Source organism: Brachypodium distachyon, chromosome 3 (genome assembly GCF_000005505.3).
Source record: "Brachypodium distachyon strain Bd21 chromosome 3, Brachypodium_distachyon_v3.0, whole genome shotgun sequence".
NCBI classification, from domain to species: domain Eukaryota; kingdom Viridiplantae; phylum Streptophyta; class Magnoliopsida; order Poales; family Poaceae; genus Brachypodium; species Brachypodium distachyon.
The window spans coordinates 9,603,443-9,616,982 of record NC_016133.3 but is presented as its reverse complement, the minus strand read 5'-3'; the positions used below and the strand labels follow the sequence as shown (position 1 = coordinate 9,616,982).

At 44.9% G+C, this 13,540-nt stretch overlaps 1 protein-coding gene across 1 annotated transcript; it reads right to left on the bottom strand.

The window, feature by feature from the left end:
• Nucleotides 1-1,064: 1,064 nt before the first annotated feature.
• On the bottom strand, nucleotides 1,065-8,025 carry LOC100842969 (cyclin-T1-2). Its single transcript, XM_003573037.4, has 7 exons — nucleotides 7,867-8,025; nucleotides 5,969-6,280; nucleotides 5,790-5,871; nucleotides 3,110-3,244; nucleotides 2,851-3,026; nucleotides 2,612-2,763; nucleotides 1,065-2,527 (listed from the first exon to the last, which is right to left on the bottom strand). The coding sequence occupies exons 2-7, from the start codon at nucleotides 6,151-6,153 to the stop codon at nucleotides 1,572-1,574; spliced, it is 1,686 nt and encodes a 561-aa protein (XP_003573085.1). The 5' UTR covers nucleotides 6,154-6,280; nucleotides 7,867-8,025; the 3' UTR covers nucleotides 1,065-1,571.
• Nucleotides 8,026-13,540: the final 5,515 nt, after the last annotated feature.

Genomic DNA, 13,540 nt, shown 5'->3' with positions numbered 1-13,540 from the left:
AGGCTGATAATGAGATCGTACTCGACAGCAATATGCATCCAAAACAGAAGTTGCATTATTCTAAACTCCTTTCCCTCAAAAACATATATCTAAACTCCGATTAGAAACTGGATCAAAGACCCACTGAACAAAGTGGTCGCGCAGCTTGAAAAAATTGCTGTCCATCGTCATCAGCGAATGGCAAAATGTCTTTGCGGGCCACACTGAACACCACAGTAATCTGTATTGCAACACGACCTTCAGTGTGGCTGCGGCAGCTTCTAACATCTTCTCTCCATTACGAATCCTATTTATCTTTTGCTTTGCAGGACTCATCGAGTTGGTGTCGGATGAATAAACTTAGGTAGTGATTGAAAGAAACTAATCCTCATGGAAGGAGCAACCCCTGTTGTTGCATATGAATACTACCTTCGTTTCAGTGCTGTCATAGATGTACTCCACTGCTTATTTGAGCCATCTTATGGCAAACTGTATCTTTATTTACGCCACAACTCCGTTATATTCGAATGTTTGTACGGTATTATGTATGCTTGTGATGTTATATTCGTCTAGATATGTATGCATACTTGCTATCTTGGCAGAGTCATGCTTGTGATGTTATATTCGTCTAGATATGTATGCATACTTGCTATCTTGGCAGAGTCTAATTGTCACATCCCAGACTCGTTTGATTAGCTTGTATTCTCCTGTGCTTGATTGCACTCTTGTCCATTTGGTGAACTTCAATATAATCAACTTCGAATAATCAATAGTGGCTCTGTCACATATACCGCAGATCGTGCTACATATGTCGTAAACTTGTGCCCCAAAACAGCAACAATTTTTCTTCCACAACTATCAGTGGACAAGGCTATATTTGCGGACACATTCAACGGTACTTGCCTGAGTCTATAGTCTATACACAAGGAAAGGTTAACCTACATAAGAAATCCTGAAACCATACCCCTCCTCCCGCACAAGTTATGCTGGAGGCATTGTTACCACGACGCAAGGACGAGCCATAACCGATTGACAAATGCTCAACAACATAAAAACAGTTCCGACTTGTGAGTAAGCTACAGGCAGGGTTTACAAACTGCCCAGAAATTATGAAATATAGTTGGAAATTACTGTCACCCCAATTTTAGCATTGGTTCACCTTGAGTTTACAGGATATACACCAAAGAATTGTTTACTTTTCTTGACAATTACAGTTACACAAAAAATTAGTTTCTATGAGGACTAAACAATTGATGATTCCTGTTACAGTTACACCTATAATCTAAGGCCGTCGGGCATTTGGAATGACCCAGGTTACAGTGGGCACACAAAAAATCATAAGAATGGATGTGATCCTGTATATAAAAAAGGAAGGAGATCCGACCGTGACAATCCACTTGTGTTTATAGGACTCGAGGTGTCTGGTTAATACAACTGAATCGAAAGGGGACAACAATGGAGCTCCTACCTGTTCTGACATTCTACGCTCCTTAATGTGCGTTGATTTCCCATGTATTTCCCCTGGTCATTTATTCACTTGATCAACGAAACACTCCATGAATGCAGCAGCGCATGAGCTCGCAGCAGCTTGACTATAGCTTCCGTTTCCTGGCAGCAGGTCTTGGCTCAACTATAATACCAGATTCAAGTTCTCTTTCAATCCAATCATCTGCACTCAAACCATCTAAAGCAACCTGGTCATTACTTTGTCCAACCTCAATCCCTGATTCAAGCTCTCTCTCGATCCAGGCTTCTTCACTTAGGTCATCTGAAGGAATATCCTGCTTACGGATTTCCACCCGCCGCTTCCTCTTCATCAACAAATCCTTTATACGTGCAACGTCTATCTTCTTAAGTTCCACACTCGAGTGATCAACCTCCGTCCGAACTGGTGGTGCGTTTTCTATGGCACCTGCTGTATCACCAGCCAATCTCAGAACAGAGCACACGCTGCCAACATTGCCACGGCCACTAGAACTGCACTTGCTGTTAACATCACTATCCAATGATCCTCCATCCAAACGTGAGTTCACTAAATTATCACTGTGCTGATATCTTGATGCTTGGCTCATGTTGTCGCAATTCAGTTTGTTACTGGAGCTATTACAATTGCTTATTCCCTGCTCCACACATTTAGCATTGGCATCAATGGTTGCAATTTTATCTGACGATGTCTGATGAATGGGTGAGACCACCCCATTACTATGTTTGGTTATCGAGGACTGATCCAACCTCTCTCCCTTATGACATTTACGAGGACTGTTGGCACTAACATTCAATATAGTCCCAGCAGTCTGAGAGACCCTGCAATCGCCAGTATGCCCGCTTATCATGTATTGGTTCGAATCCACCTTCAGGTTGTCACATGGCTCGCCAATATCAGGACTTGTGCTGCTTGTAGACAAGCTAGATACATTCAACACAGAGTCCGGGCTGTTAGATATGAGCAGCTTTGCTTCAGACGGAGCTTCCTTTTGCTTAACTGGACTGGCACGAGCAAGCAGCATTTTTTTCAAGCCAACCAGCTCCATCATGTGCTGAATGACAGCTGTAACAATGCAGCTTTTATTGTCAATTGCAATGAAGGAAAAGTCCTACTGTGATTATGTGTTGCACTTAGTAGTCTACATACCTTCCAAAGGCTTTGGGGCAACATCAAATTGGTGCCACCACACATGTGCCCCATGCAAAGGAAGCTTCACATCGTGAAGTTTCGCAGCCAAGTAGAGCGAACCAGCAGCTATGTACTGGGGCTTATATTGGAGGCACAGTGTTGTTTTAAGCCTGAACGGAGCAACAGCATTAATAATCAGAGTTCTCAACTGAATGAAGCATCAAAACAGTGATGTTACAGATGGGTGTATCACATACCAATCATTCACAAAGTTCCATGCCACCTGTTTTACTTCCTTCTGAGTGATCCCAAGATTTTTCATAGCATCTAGAAGCGGTCTATAAGGATGTTGAATGTTGAAATCAAACCGTATAGTCTTAAGAAGCAATCTTTCTCCGATCAAAATGAGTGCTTTATGCTTCTCAAAAACATCCTGTTTAATTGATGATGATCAGAAACTAACTGGACAAACATTATACTGAAAGAGTGAAAGCTGAACTAATGACTTGGAGGCACCTTTTGTTGAATTCTTCGAGCCGTAGCTGGGTCCTTCCTATACATTGTTTCATATGCTACTCTCGTTACCAGGTCCAGAGGACAAGGTGTGTCTTCAACTTTTGATGCAAGAAATACACATACTGTTGCAATTGTCTGGCATTGAGAAAAAAAAAGACAAAAGGTACCATTAAAGTCAGCAAAAGTAAACAACTGTCAAAGGCTAAAATAAAAATCATGTAAATATACTGCTAAAAATTTCACAACAGTAAATTAATAAATACACCAAATAATCTGAATAGTGCAGAAGTTATCAATAAATAACATCAAGCACAGACTATTTTTGGAAAATGAAAACATGCGAGCACATAGCAATCAAAAGTGCAGAGAATGAGAAGAACAGAAGATTTACAGAACAACAATGAGATGACCACATTCTACATAATAAGAGGAATTCGGTAAGTTAGATCCTATCTACAGAATTTACTGGAGAATCTGTATTTTGCAAGCATGATCCATCAAATCGTGTTAAACTTGCTTTAATTATAATGATAACTTGCAGCACAGTCAGATGATGGCAGTCAAGTAACTTCTACAGACAAAATGCTGAATAAACTTGTCCAAAATGGATAAAATACTGTACTCCATCTGTAAATAGATGATGTATTAGACAAGGGCGGACTTCAAGGTGCAACTTTGACCATTACTTTCTTATGATTATGTTAACTACCGTGATGAAGAGAGATGAGAATAACTTGCAGAGTATAGATTTATCATTTGTATATTTTTTGCGCTAATTGATTTTAAATGCTTGACTAAACTGAGATGTAATGCAATGCATCCTTATATATCAGATGCTTTGCCTCTTGACTTCCCTTACAACTATACTCTTTAGAGCTTTACGAACTCCTCTCCTAAACGAACTCCACAGCTAGCCTACCAAATCTCTCAGCTCCTCCTTCCTTTGCCAAGTCGAAGTCAGCACATCACCGCCTATCCTGGTATTGCTTTCTGTAACAGGAGTCCACAACATCAACATGGAACCGTGATGCCTTAGATGTTGAAGTACTAAGCCACTGCACCATAACCTCTCACTGGTCGCAGGCTACTGACTTAAGCCAACCCGCAACACCGTTCATAGAGGCAAAATGAGACGCCTATGAAGAATGGTAGGTCAATGGATGCATGTCTGAAGAGACAATTGAAGACAAACAACCTAATCAATGCTGTTTGTAGTACTGGGCATCAGCTTTCATTTGCTAGCCAAATGGAGTTGGGTAGTGCTAGAGGCGCAACAAAAACCAGCTGCCAATGGTGAAGATGACTTAGCAGTGCTGCCCATCATGCTTGCTCTTGACATTATTCTAAGCTTGGAGAAGGCATTCATGGATTTTGGTAAATAACTCATCGAAGCTGCTCCACCGTCCACAGCAACCACACATGCTGCTCCCAGCTCGAATGTCATTAGGGAGGGAGCAGCACGCCCATGTGAACCAATCCTTTGATGGATTGAAGATAAATCATAGCAAAATTCCGTCCATGGTAGCCAAATCGACCAATGCTTTGGCCAAGACCGCTGACAAGACACTAGAGTACATGCTAATGGTTCTATAAAATACCTTGCTTTGGCTGGACTAACTTGTAGCTTCATGTTGACGAGATGAAACAACCCCATTTAGAAATTACCAGTTAAGAGGGGCTACGATTGCTCTAGATGGATGACAAGACATGTAGACGGACAATGTCGTCGAAGAAGGCCTCGGCAATGGAGCTCCCGGAGCTCGGGTACGATGTTGTTTTACTTGGAGAAGCATCAAGATGACTTCCCACCAAACTTGAATAATCCTTCCACAAAATGCATGGACATGTTGACACGCACTGCCAGGTAACTTCCAAGGGTTGAAAGTACATTGTAGGTGCTCCGCTTGTCGTGCTAGCAAATGGGGCAGCTGGGTGCAACATTCTTGCACAAAGTCAGAGCAGGTTAGGAACATGGAAGTCTGCACACAGTCGGTGCCTGGTGTTGTCTCTCGTACACCATTGTGGCCATTGCCGCGGGCATCGGCAAAGCCTTCAGGCCACAACGCTGGACCATACAGAGCAATGGGCTATCATCAAGAGACTAGTGGGCGTCAGACTGACCTGCTGATATGTGGGATCGTAGATTTATGCGCTCAGATCAAGGCTGCACTTCGTGTTGATGGTTCATAAAGCTTGAAATGCCGGGCAAGAAGCGTGACCACCACACAATCGTCTTCCTCACCAAAACAGTGCATTTAAATATTTGATATTGCCCTATGCTGTGAGGCAACTGGTACTGCACAGCTAAGTTGTCCACAACATCTAAACTTTCCAGGAAAACAAATAAATCCTGACTAACTCAATACTTTGTGGTATAGGAAGAGTATTGCACAAGTCAGTAAATCCTTTACCAATAAATACATTTGCAGGTTATTTACCTGAAAAGTTATTTTATGTCACAGTAGCAGGCAGCAGCACAATGAATTAACAACTAAAACTAAACGTTAGTGCTATTGTATGTGGTTGCAAAGTTAAAAAGAGAAACCAGCATTTGAAGAAAGCATTCGAACTAATAAAGTCGAGAATATGCAAGGGTTTAATGTTTGCTTGAGCACCCATTCCCTCTTTTCATAGACACCACCAACACACTGCTGCTACAGCAGAAGACATAGTTCCTCACCTGCCATCCGTTTTTGGCCAGGGACTGGTGTAGATAGAAGCGATGGCAAAACATTATTGCTGTTGCTATAGTCATCTGAGGTCTGAAAGAAAGAATAATGTTAAAATAGACAGGCAAGATTAGCAAACTTCAGAGATATTTTGTTATTATAATGACAGTCAGCTAGGGAGACTGCATACATTTTCAGTCTAATGCCAACATCCCGAATAAATGAACAGCATAAGTGCCGAATCTCTGACTCTTTGCTTTCAGTGATACCATCTTTTCTTGATGGAGAGAGCTTCTCCAATTCTTCCTTGGTGAAGTACCAGGAGTACATGTGCTCACATGATAATTTCTCAATGCTCTTGGATCCCCCATCCATCAGAATGTTAGAGAAACCTGCTGGAGAGAACTCCACAACTTCCCCTGTATCCTTCAGAGGAAGTTCCAGAAGAAACTCTTGGTTATTCGTATGTATACTGGATTTCACTTCAATTCTGTTAAGCAACCTGCAGAACCATGATATTTATACAGGGAAGAATGCGATGACAATGACATACATCAATGTAATGTGCAGCAGAGAAAAGACCATTACAAATGTAATACAAATAAATATGAACATATGATAACTTCAACAGACATGTCAAGATTCTTTTGATAGCTTGATGTAACTTTATTTACTAAGCCCTATGTCATGAAATTTATTGCCTCCCTCTTCCGACATAAGAGAAGAGGAAAGTGATGATCTTTCATCCGTTCATATCTTCGAACAGGTTTTATTCCTCGTAACAAATTATCATAAACACATTTTTTTTGAATCATATCGACGAAAAATATAAGGTGCGAGAAAATGTAATAATTTATTCCTCCACCCAATAGAAATCTGTTTCTGAATATGTACAGAAGTGAAAGCTATCAAAGTAATTCAACTTCTCCAATTCTGCTCAGGGCAGCAGCATTTTGCAGATGCAAAACAAACATTATTTTGAGCGAACTAGCAGGAGCACTGATTAACTTGAATACAAAATAGTTACAAGCGTTGCAACAGAATATTTACAAGAGTTGCAAAACCCAGTTAAGGGGCTCAAAGACAATAGCCATCTTACAATCCCAACGACAGAGGGTTCCTATTCCCTATCTGCCCATCCAAATCCAGTGACTGAAACTGGTCTAACTACACAGGGCCAACTCCTTAAGGCACTCTTGCATGCTCATGGCTCAAAGGTTAGCATTCTCTAGTGGCCTCTAGTGCTTGTAGCTGCAAGTTCTGAAATACACTTTGGTTTCTTTCTTTCCAAATATTGCACATTACATCCGTTAGGACAAAATAGACATCGTAACAAGTTAGTCTGCACATTTGTAGTTGAAGAAACAATTTTAGTACTCCGTCCTCACATAGGCAAAGTACTGTGAGGAGTTTTCAGATGAAAAAAGTAAGTGGTTACTCAGTAGGTGTCAAATGAAAACTTGCACTGTGTGAAAAATTGATAACAAGCTGCTAACTTTGCGACAAAGAAGACCTTTTACAAAATTCAAGCGGTCAAGAATGGAAAACTTCACTGTAATTTCAACCAATTCCACAGTTCATGAAGCGGCTTCTTGACAATTAAAAGTAACCAGAGCCAATTAGGACGAATTGCAAGAAGAAATCATAAATAACCCAAAACCTAGAAGTAAAGAACAACTTTGACAAAAAGGAAAAATCGAAAATCCGGAATTCTCACAAGCTAGTCCAAGCCCGACGAAATTACACTGTTCCAATGTCCAACAAAACATTTAGCCCACCAGATATCCTACCGTAGTTACAGAAGGATGAAAAAAGTGACAGCTTTACATCGAATTCCCCCAACATCGAAAAGATCCCGAAATTGAGCTACAATCCAGGCCAAGCCCACGGATTCAACCGTATATCCAGAACGAAATTCACTCTAATGGCCGAATTATTAAGCCTAGAGAAGCTCAAATCGCAGACAGAAGAACCTAGCAGGGATTGGTTGACAAATCTACGGAAGCCATGAAAGCCGATCCGGCAAAAGCATCACAAAACACAAGATTTGAACTAACGGACGAAGGAAGGAAGTGAAGGTTTGCGTACCTGATGGATCGGCGCACGGGGAGAAGATTAACAAACCCTAAAAATTTTGGGGCCGCTGGGGTTTGGTGGGGAGGGGGAAAATATCGTCGGGATTTTTGCTGCGGCGTTCGTTCGGATGAGGTGGGAGCACGACGACCCCCGAACAGGTCCTCGCCGTCTCCGTTTAATCCTTCTTTTCTTTTTTAGGTTTGTTCTCTGTCAGGTGGGGCCTACGCTGTCACGTAGGGCCCCGTGCACCGAACCGACCGAGCTGTTGTTGACTTGCCGCGCGCGTCTCCTCCCTACGGTTGCTGGATCACGCGCTGTCCGGAGCCGACCGCTCCATCCGGACCCTTTCACGTGCGTCATTCTAGAATACTGCTACCGCTTTCTCTTTACTCTACCCGTTAAAAGAGACGAGGGTGATCACAGTGGGAGTATTAGTAACATATGTTACTGGTCCAAATTATTCCCTCCATAGTGGATAGTAACATATATATGTGATGTCATTCATAGTATTATTTATTAAGTTGTAGACTCATATTGTCTTGGTTTGTGTGGTGTTATGGTAACGTATCTAGTTACCACCTCCCTCTTTTTCTTCATTTAATAGCATGCCATGTCATCAAAATGCCTAGTTGGCATCTTATGTTACTACCTAAGTTACTCCCACTATAACTAGCCTGAGGGCATCTCCAGCCACGCGACCCAAAACGGATTATTTTTTGTTATCGTTTTCGTCCGTTTGGGTCATGTGCCGGATAGAAAATGGCCTGAGTCCGGCCTTCGTCTGTTTAGATTGCGTTGCGCGTCCAGCGGGAAGACGCAAATTGACAAAGAAAACATGCGGAAGAACACAACATGAATTTGAATATTTGCTTCATTTCATAGATGGCCCCCGAGCGTACACCAGGAGGGGAATGATGGTTATAGAGTGGTTTGTGAACCACTTTTAGGAAAACGAAATTTCCAAAATGGTTCATAACCCATCCCAGTGTAGCCAGCTTTCCACTCGCGGAACCTACTCGTCCTCGTCGAGGAACTGGAGTAGCGGCGCCACGTCCTTGTCGGCTTGCCAGGCCCGACGTTTTATTTCAAACGCATGGTCCGCCGCCATCCACCTGGCGATCTCTGCGTCGTCTAAGGCCTTCCGGCGGGTGTCATCCTTGGCGTCATGCTACGACGAGGCCTTGTTAGGGAAATGAAGCGCTCCTCCTCTTGATCAAGAGGCCTGAGAACCCGGAACTCGACGTAGGGGACAAGCTCCTCCGGCGCCGCCACTTCTTCCAAGTGCGGCCCTTCTTCATCGGGCCCGCGCGCGCTGCGCCTCCTATCGCAACGCCTTCCGAATCCACGGTTGCCGCCCACGTTCGTACTGAACGACGACGGTGGAGATGCCGAGCAATCCATGGTGGTGGTGTCCGACGGGACAGGTGCCGAGGACCCCATGGTGGCGGTGGCCGACGAGAGAGATGCCGAGGATTCCATGGTGCCGGTGGCCGACGGGAGAGATGCCGAGGATTCCATCCTAGGGTTTTTGGCAAGGCGGGTGGAGTGGGGATGTCGATAGGGGCTGGTCACCTTTTAATATGACCGCGACGCGTGTTTCTGCGTCGCTGTCATGTGGGGACGGGGAGGCGAAAATGTTTGACCGAGCAGACGCGGGGACCGAGCCAGCGCTCCGTTTCTCGGTCCGTAGGGACGCAAATCCAGCGCAGATTTGCGCCTGGAATGTGTCATCGTGGACAAAAAGGCGGACGCCCGCCCAAATACGTTGCCTCGCTGGACCACGCTTTTGGTCCGTTTCCCACAAACGGACCGTGCAGGGCCAAATGGATCGTCCCGCGAGAGGTGACCTGAGAGATGCGTCTCCCAAAAATGAGTGTCTTGGGGTAAACATGATTTTTTTGATAAATTTGCCTAGTCAGGCTAGTACTTCGCATTGTGGTCTGGTTCGATGCATGTGCATGAGTAAAGACACATGTTTCTACTGGAGGGCTACCTACTAATCAAGTTCGAGGGTAGGGCTCAAATTTCTTGGGCCTAAACCAGGCCAAATCGATTGTCAGAGAGTAACCAAAAATGTCTATTGCAGATGTTTTTCAAAAGTCAGGACATGACCAACAATGTCTAAGGCATGTCAGAGTGGTCTCTAACAGGTTATTCTTCTCAGTGTTGCAATCAATCGATGTCTTATTCTTGGGAGCCTATGCAGGCGATGTATCCGGTGAAAACCTTTAATGGGTGCAAACTTGCAAACTTCGTCTGTCCACCGTTGGATCTCGAATCTGTGGTCCAGATCAGATGCGGGAGTCCACCCCATCACCTAAACGCTATTTTGCAGAAACCCCCTCCCACGCCCTGCACTTTTCTCCTCCTGTAACCCTTTCTGTTGGAGAACGATTCGACGACCTTTCGTTTGCCGCCGCGATGGATCCTCCACCTGCTGTTCCTCCGTCCGGTGCAGCGCCGCCCCGCGCTCCCCAGTCCGGTACTCAGCGGCCCCATGATCCCCCACTTCTTGGTGCTCCGCGCCCCCGAGCTCCGCCGCCCCGCGATGCCCTGTGGGCTGCGCCGCCCCGTGCTGCCCCGTTTCGAGGTCCCTCGGCCGTGATGCCCGACGCTCCAACGCCGGCCATGATACCCAGGCTGCCACATGCCTTGATGCACAGTTGCGCGTCCGCCGCCCGGCGCTCCCTCGTCCAGTGCTCCGACGCCGGCTGTGATGCCCAAAGCTCTGCCTCCGCCGCCGGCCGTGACTCGCCCTTCTGAGCACGCAGCACTGCCGATCATCATAAGCAACGGCGGTGCCGATTCTGTGTCCCCTGCCATGCACCGGACTACTGTTAGCACACAGGTAAGCACGCCAAGGAGCTAACACTAATCAGTTCATTTCAAACTGCAGGTTTTGTTGAAGCTCCACATTACTTGTGCGATCAGAAGTATGATGCATTTATCAAGGCGATGTCAACCTGGTCCAAGCTACTGTGTTGCATGATTTTTAGAAGGGCTTTATGCCTATTTTTTTGCTGTTAGATATAGCAGTTTACTCAATTTTTAGATGGACTTACTGTTACATGTATTTTGTCCTGGCATTGCCATGCCATAATCTATTATCTTCCAGAAATTTATTCGTTTTGGCACAAAGACAATCAGATTTGCTGAAAACCTGATTTGCTGTAAAAGAGCAATTTTTTCTGGATATCTGTACATTCATATTCAAAATCGTACTTCCAGTTCATCGGAACAACTACTAGATAGCTCTTTCCACGAAATTATGTACATTCAGCAACACAGGAGAACACAAAAGTACTTTCTGCATTTCCTGTACACTCACATCCATTCTAGAAATTTCTGCACAATTACATCGATTAGGGTACAGCAAAACAACAAATATTTATACATTCAAGATGTTGAAGTTACAGGCACTGCTCGTCTTCATTCAGTTCAAACATCACAAAGTTTTAGTGCAGCTCGTTCAGTACACTTCAACACCAAAATTCAGTAAAGAAAACCAAAATTCAGCCCAACTGCCCAAGTAGCAGTCGTCTGGGGCAACACCAAGCGGTGTGATGACCGTAGCTGTACGGTCTCCCTTGCTGGGAGCAGCTCCACTGCGGCCGCCAGGCAATGGTCGACGAGGTCGCTTTCGTGCCGTGCCGTAGGTGGGGCCAGCGCGGTGGTCGCCGGCGCGCCAGGCCGTAGGGTGTCCGACGCAGGGGGACAGCGCCGCCTCTGGCACCGCGTGGTGCAGCGCCGCGGACGTCAGCCTGAGATGCCGCCCCGTTCGCCGGATCGTGGGGCCGGCGCCGCCGTGGTCTCTGATTTCCGTCGTCAGGACACAGGTGGGGCGGCCGAGAGGATGGGGGCAGCAGAGGAGAGGTGGGGCTCAGGCTGGGTTGCGAGGAGAGGGGTGGTCGCCGGTCGCGGGCGGTAGGTTGCCGGCGACCAGCTCCCTCGCTGGATCGGGTGGGGAAGGGGAACAGATAGGGAGCTTTTTTTTAGGGGAGAAAGGGTTACAGGAGGAGAAAAAAGCAGGACGTGGGAGGGGGTTTCTGCAAAATAGCTTTTAAGGATGGGGTGGACTCCCGCGTCTGATCTGGACCACAGCTTCGAGATCCAACGGTGGACGGACGAAATTCGCAAGTTTGCACCCATTGAATGTTTTCACCTGATACCTCGGCGCCTATGTATCCCCTATTACGACTATTTTTCCTTTCTCCTCCGTGCTGTCACCGTCAATCAGAGTGGAAAGAGGGAGAGAAGCATGATTCTCCGGCTAATTTTTTTTAAAATAATACAAATTATTTATCATTTTCGAAAATAATATGTGCTTTAAAAAAATTTACAAAACTAGGCCACCCACGGCATGGGCCAGACTGATTAGGGCCAGCCGGCTTGGCCTAAGCCGATTATGGGCAGTCGGCGACTAATCGGCTTGGACGAATCTCATGAGGCATGTACAATGGGGTGACGTCAGCCTTTTCTTAGCGACGCCACATAGGATAAAATCTGACGTGAAAGAGAGAGAAATGAAGAAAAGACACAAGGCTTCTCTTAATTAAGAGATGATCTCTTCACAAGAATGATAAGACAAAGATAAGACAAATTTCTCATTGTACTGGAATTTGCCTTTTCTTAGTATTTATTTAGTTAATTTTATTCATCTAATCATTAATTCTAAGATATAACACCAAGAGATAATCCATTGTACAACATGTTTTGTTGTCTTTTCTAAATGACGTGGAACACCTAAGATAAGGCATTCTTATCAACCATTGTACATGCCCTTAGTTCCAGCTGGCCTGGGCGAAGCTGATTAGTTCAGTTGGTTTCGGCCAAGCCGACTGGAACTAATCAGACCGGCCGAAGCCGATTAGTTCCAGTTGGTCTGGGCAAAGTTGATTCGTTACAGTTGGCCTGGGCGAAGCTGATTAGTTCCAGTTGGTGTCGTCCAAGCCGATTGGAACTGATGAGCTTCCCCAAGCTACTTAGCTGCATGATCAATGCATGTTTAAATGAACGTAGCTTGTGTTTTGTCCACAAACCCAGCAATTCGACTAAAATTAAGAGGGCAAATTAACAGAAACTGATTACAGAACTAAGGCACGATTGAACTGAAATTGAAACCTAAGAGAGCAAATAGTTCAATCCTGCCTTAGTTCTGTAACCAGCTTCTGTTCAATCGTGCTTTAATTTCAGTCCAATCGTGCCTCAGTTCTGTAACCAGCTTCTGTTAATTTGCTCTTTTAATTTCAGTCGTGCCTTAATTTCAGTCGAATTGTTGGATCTGTGGACGAAACACAAACTACGTCCATTTAAACATGCATTGATCATGCAACTAAGTAGCTTGGGGAAGCTCAGCTTTGCCCAGATCAACTGGAACTAATCGGCTTCGGCCAGACTGACTGGAGCTAATCGGCCTGGCCCAGACCGAGGGCGTATTATTTTTAAAAATTCTGAAAAACGCGTATTATTTTCAAAAATGATTATTTAATTTGTATTATTTAGAAAATATGGCGATTCTCCGCTGGATATAGTAGCTTTTAGATGTCTTATAGGTGTACAACGTCCCCTCCCTTGGAACCCTTCGTTGACGAATTTGGGTTAGATCCAACGCCTCCCATGAGAACCACCTTCCCATCTGATTCCCTTGGCGCGTCCGCGGTGGAGGTAGTTCCTTAGACTGGTCTTC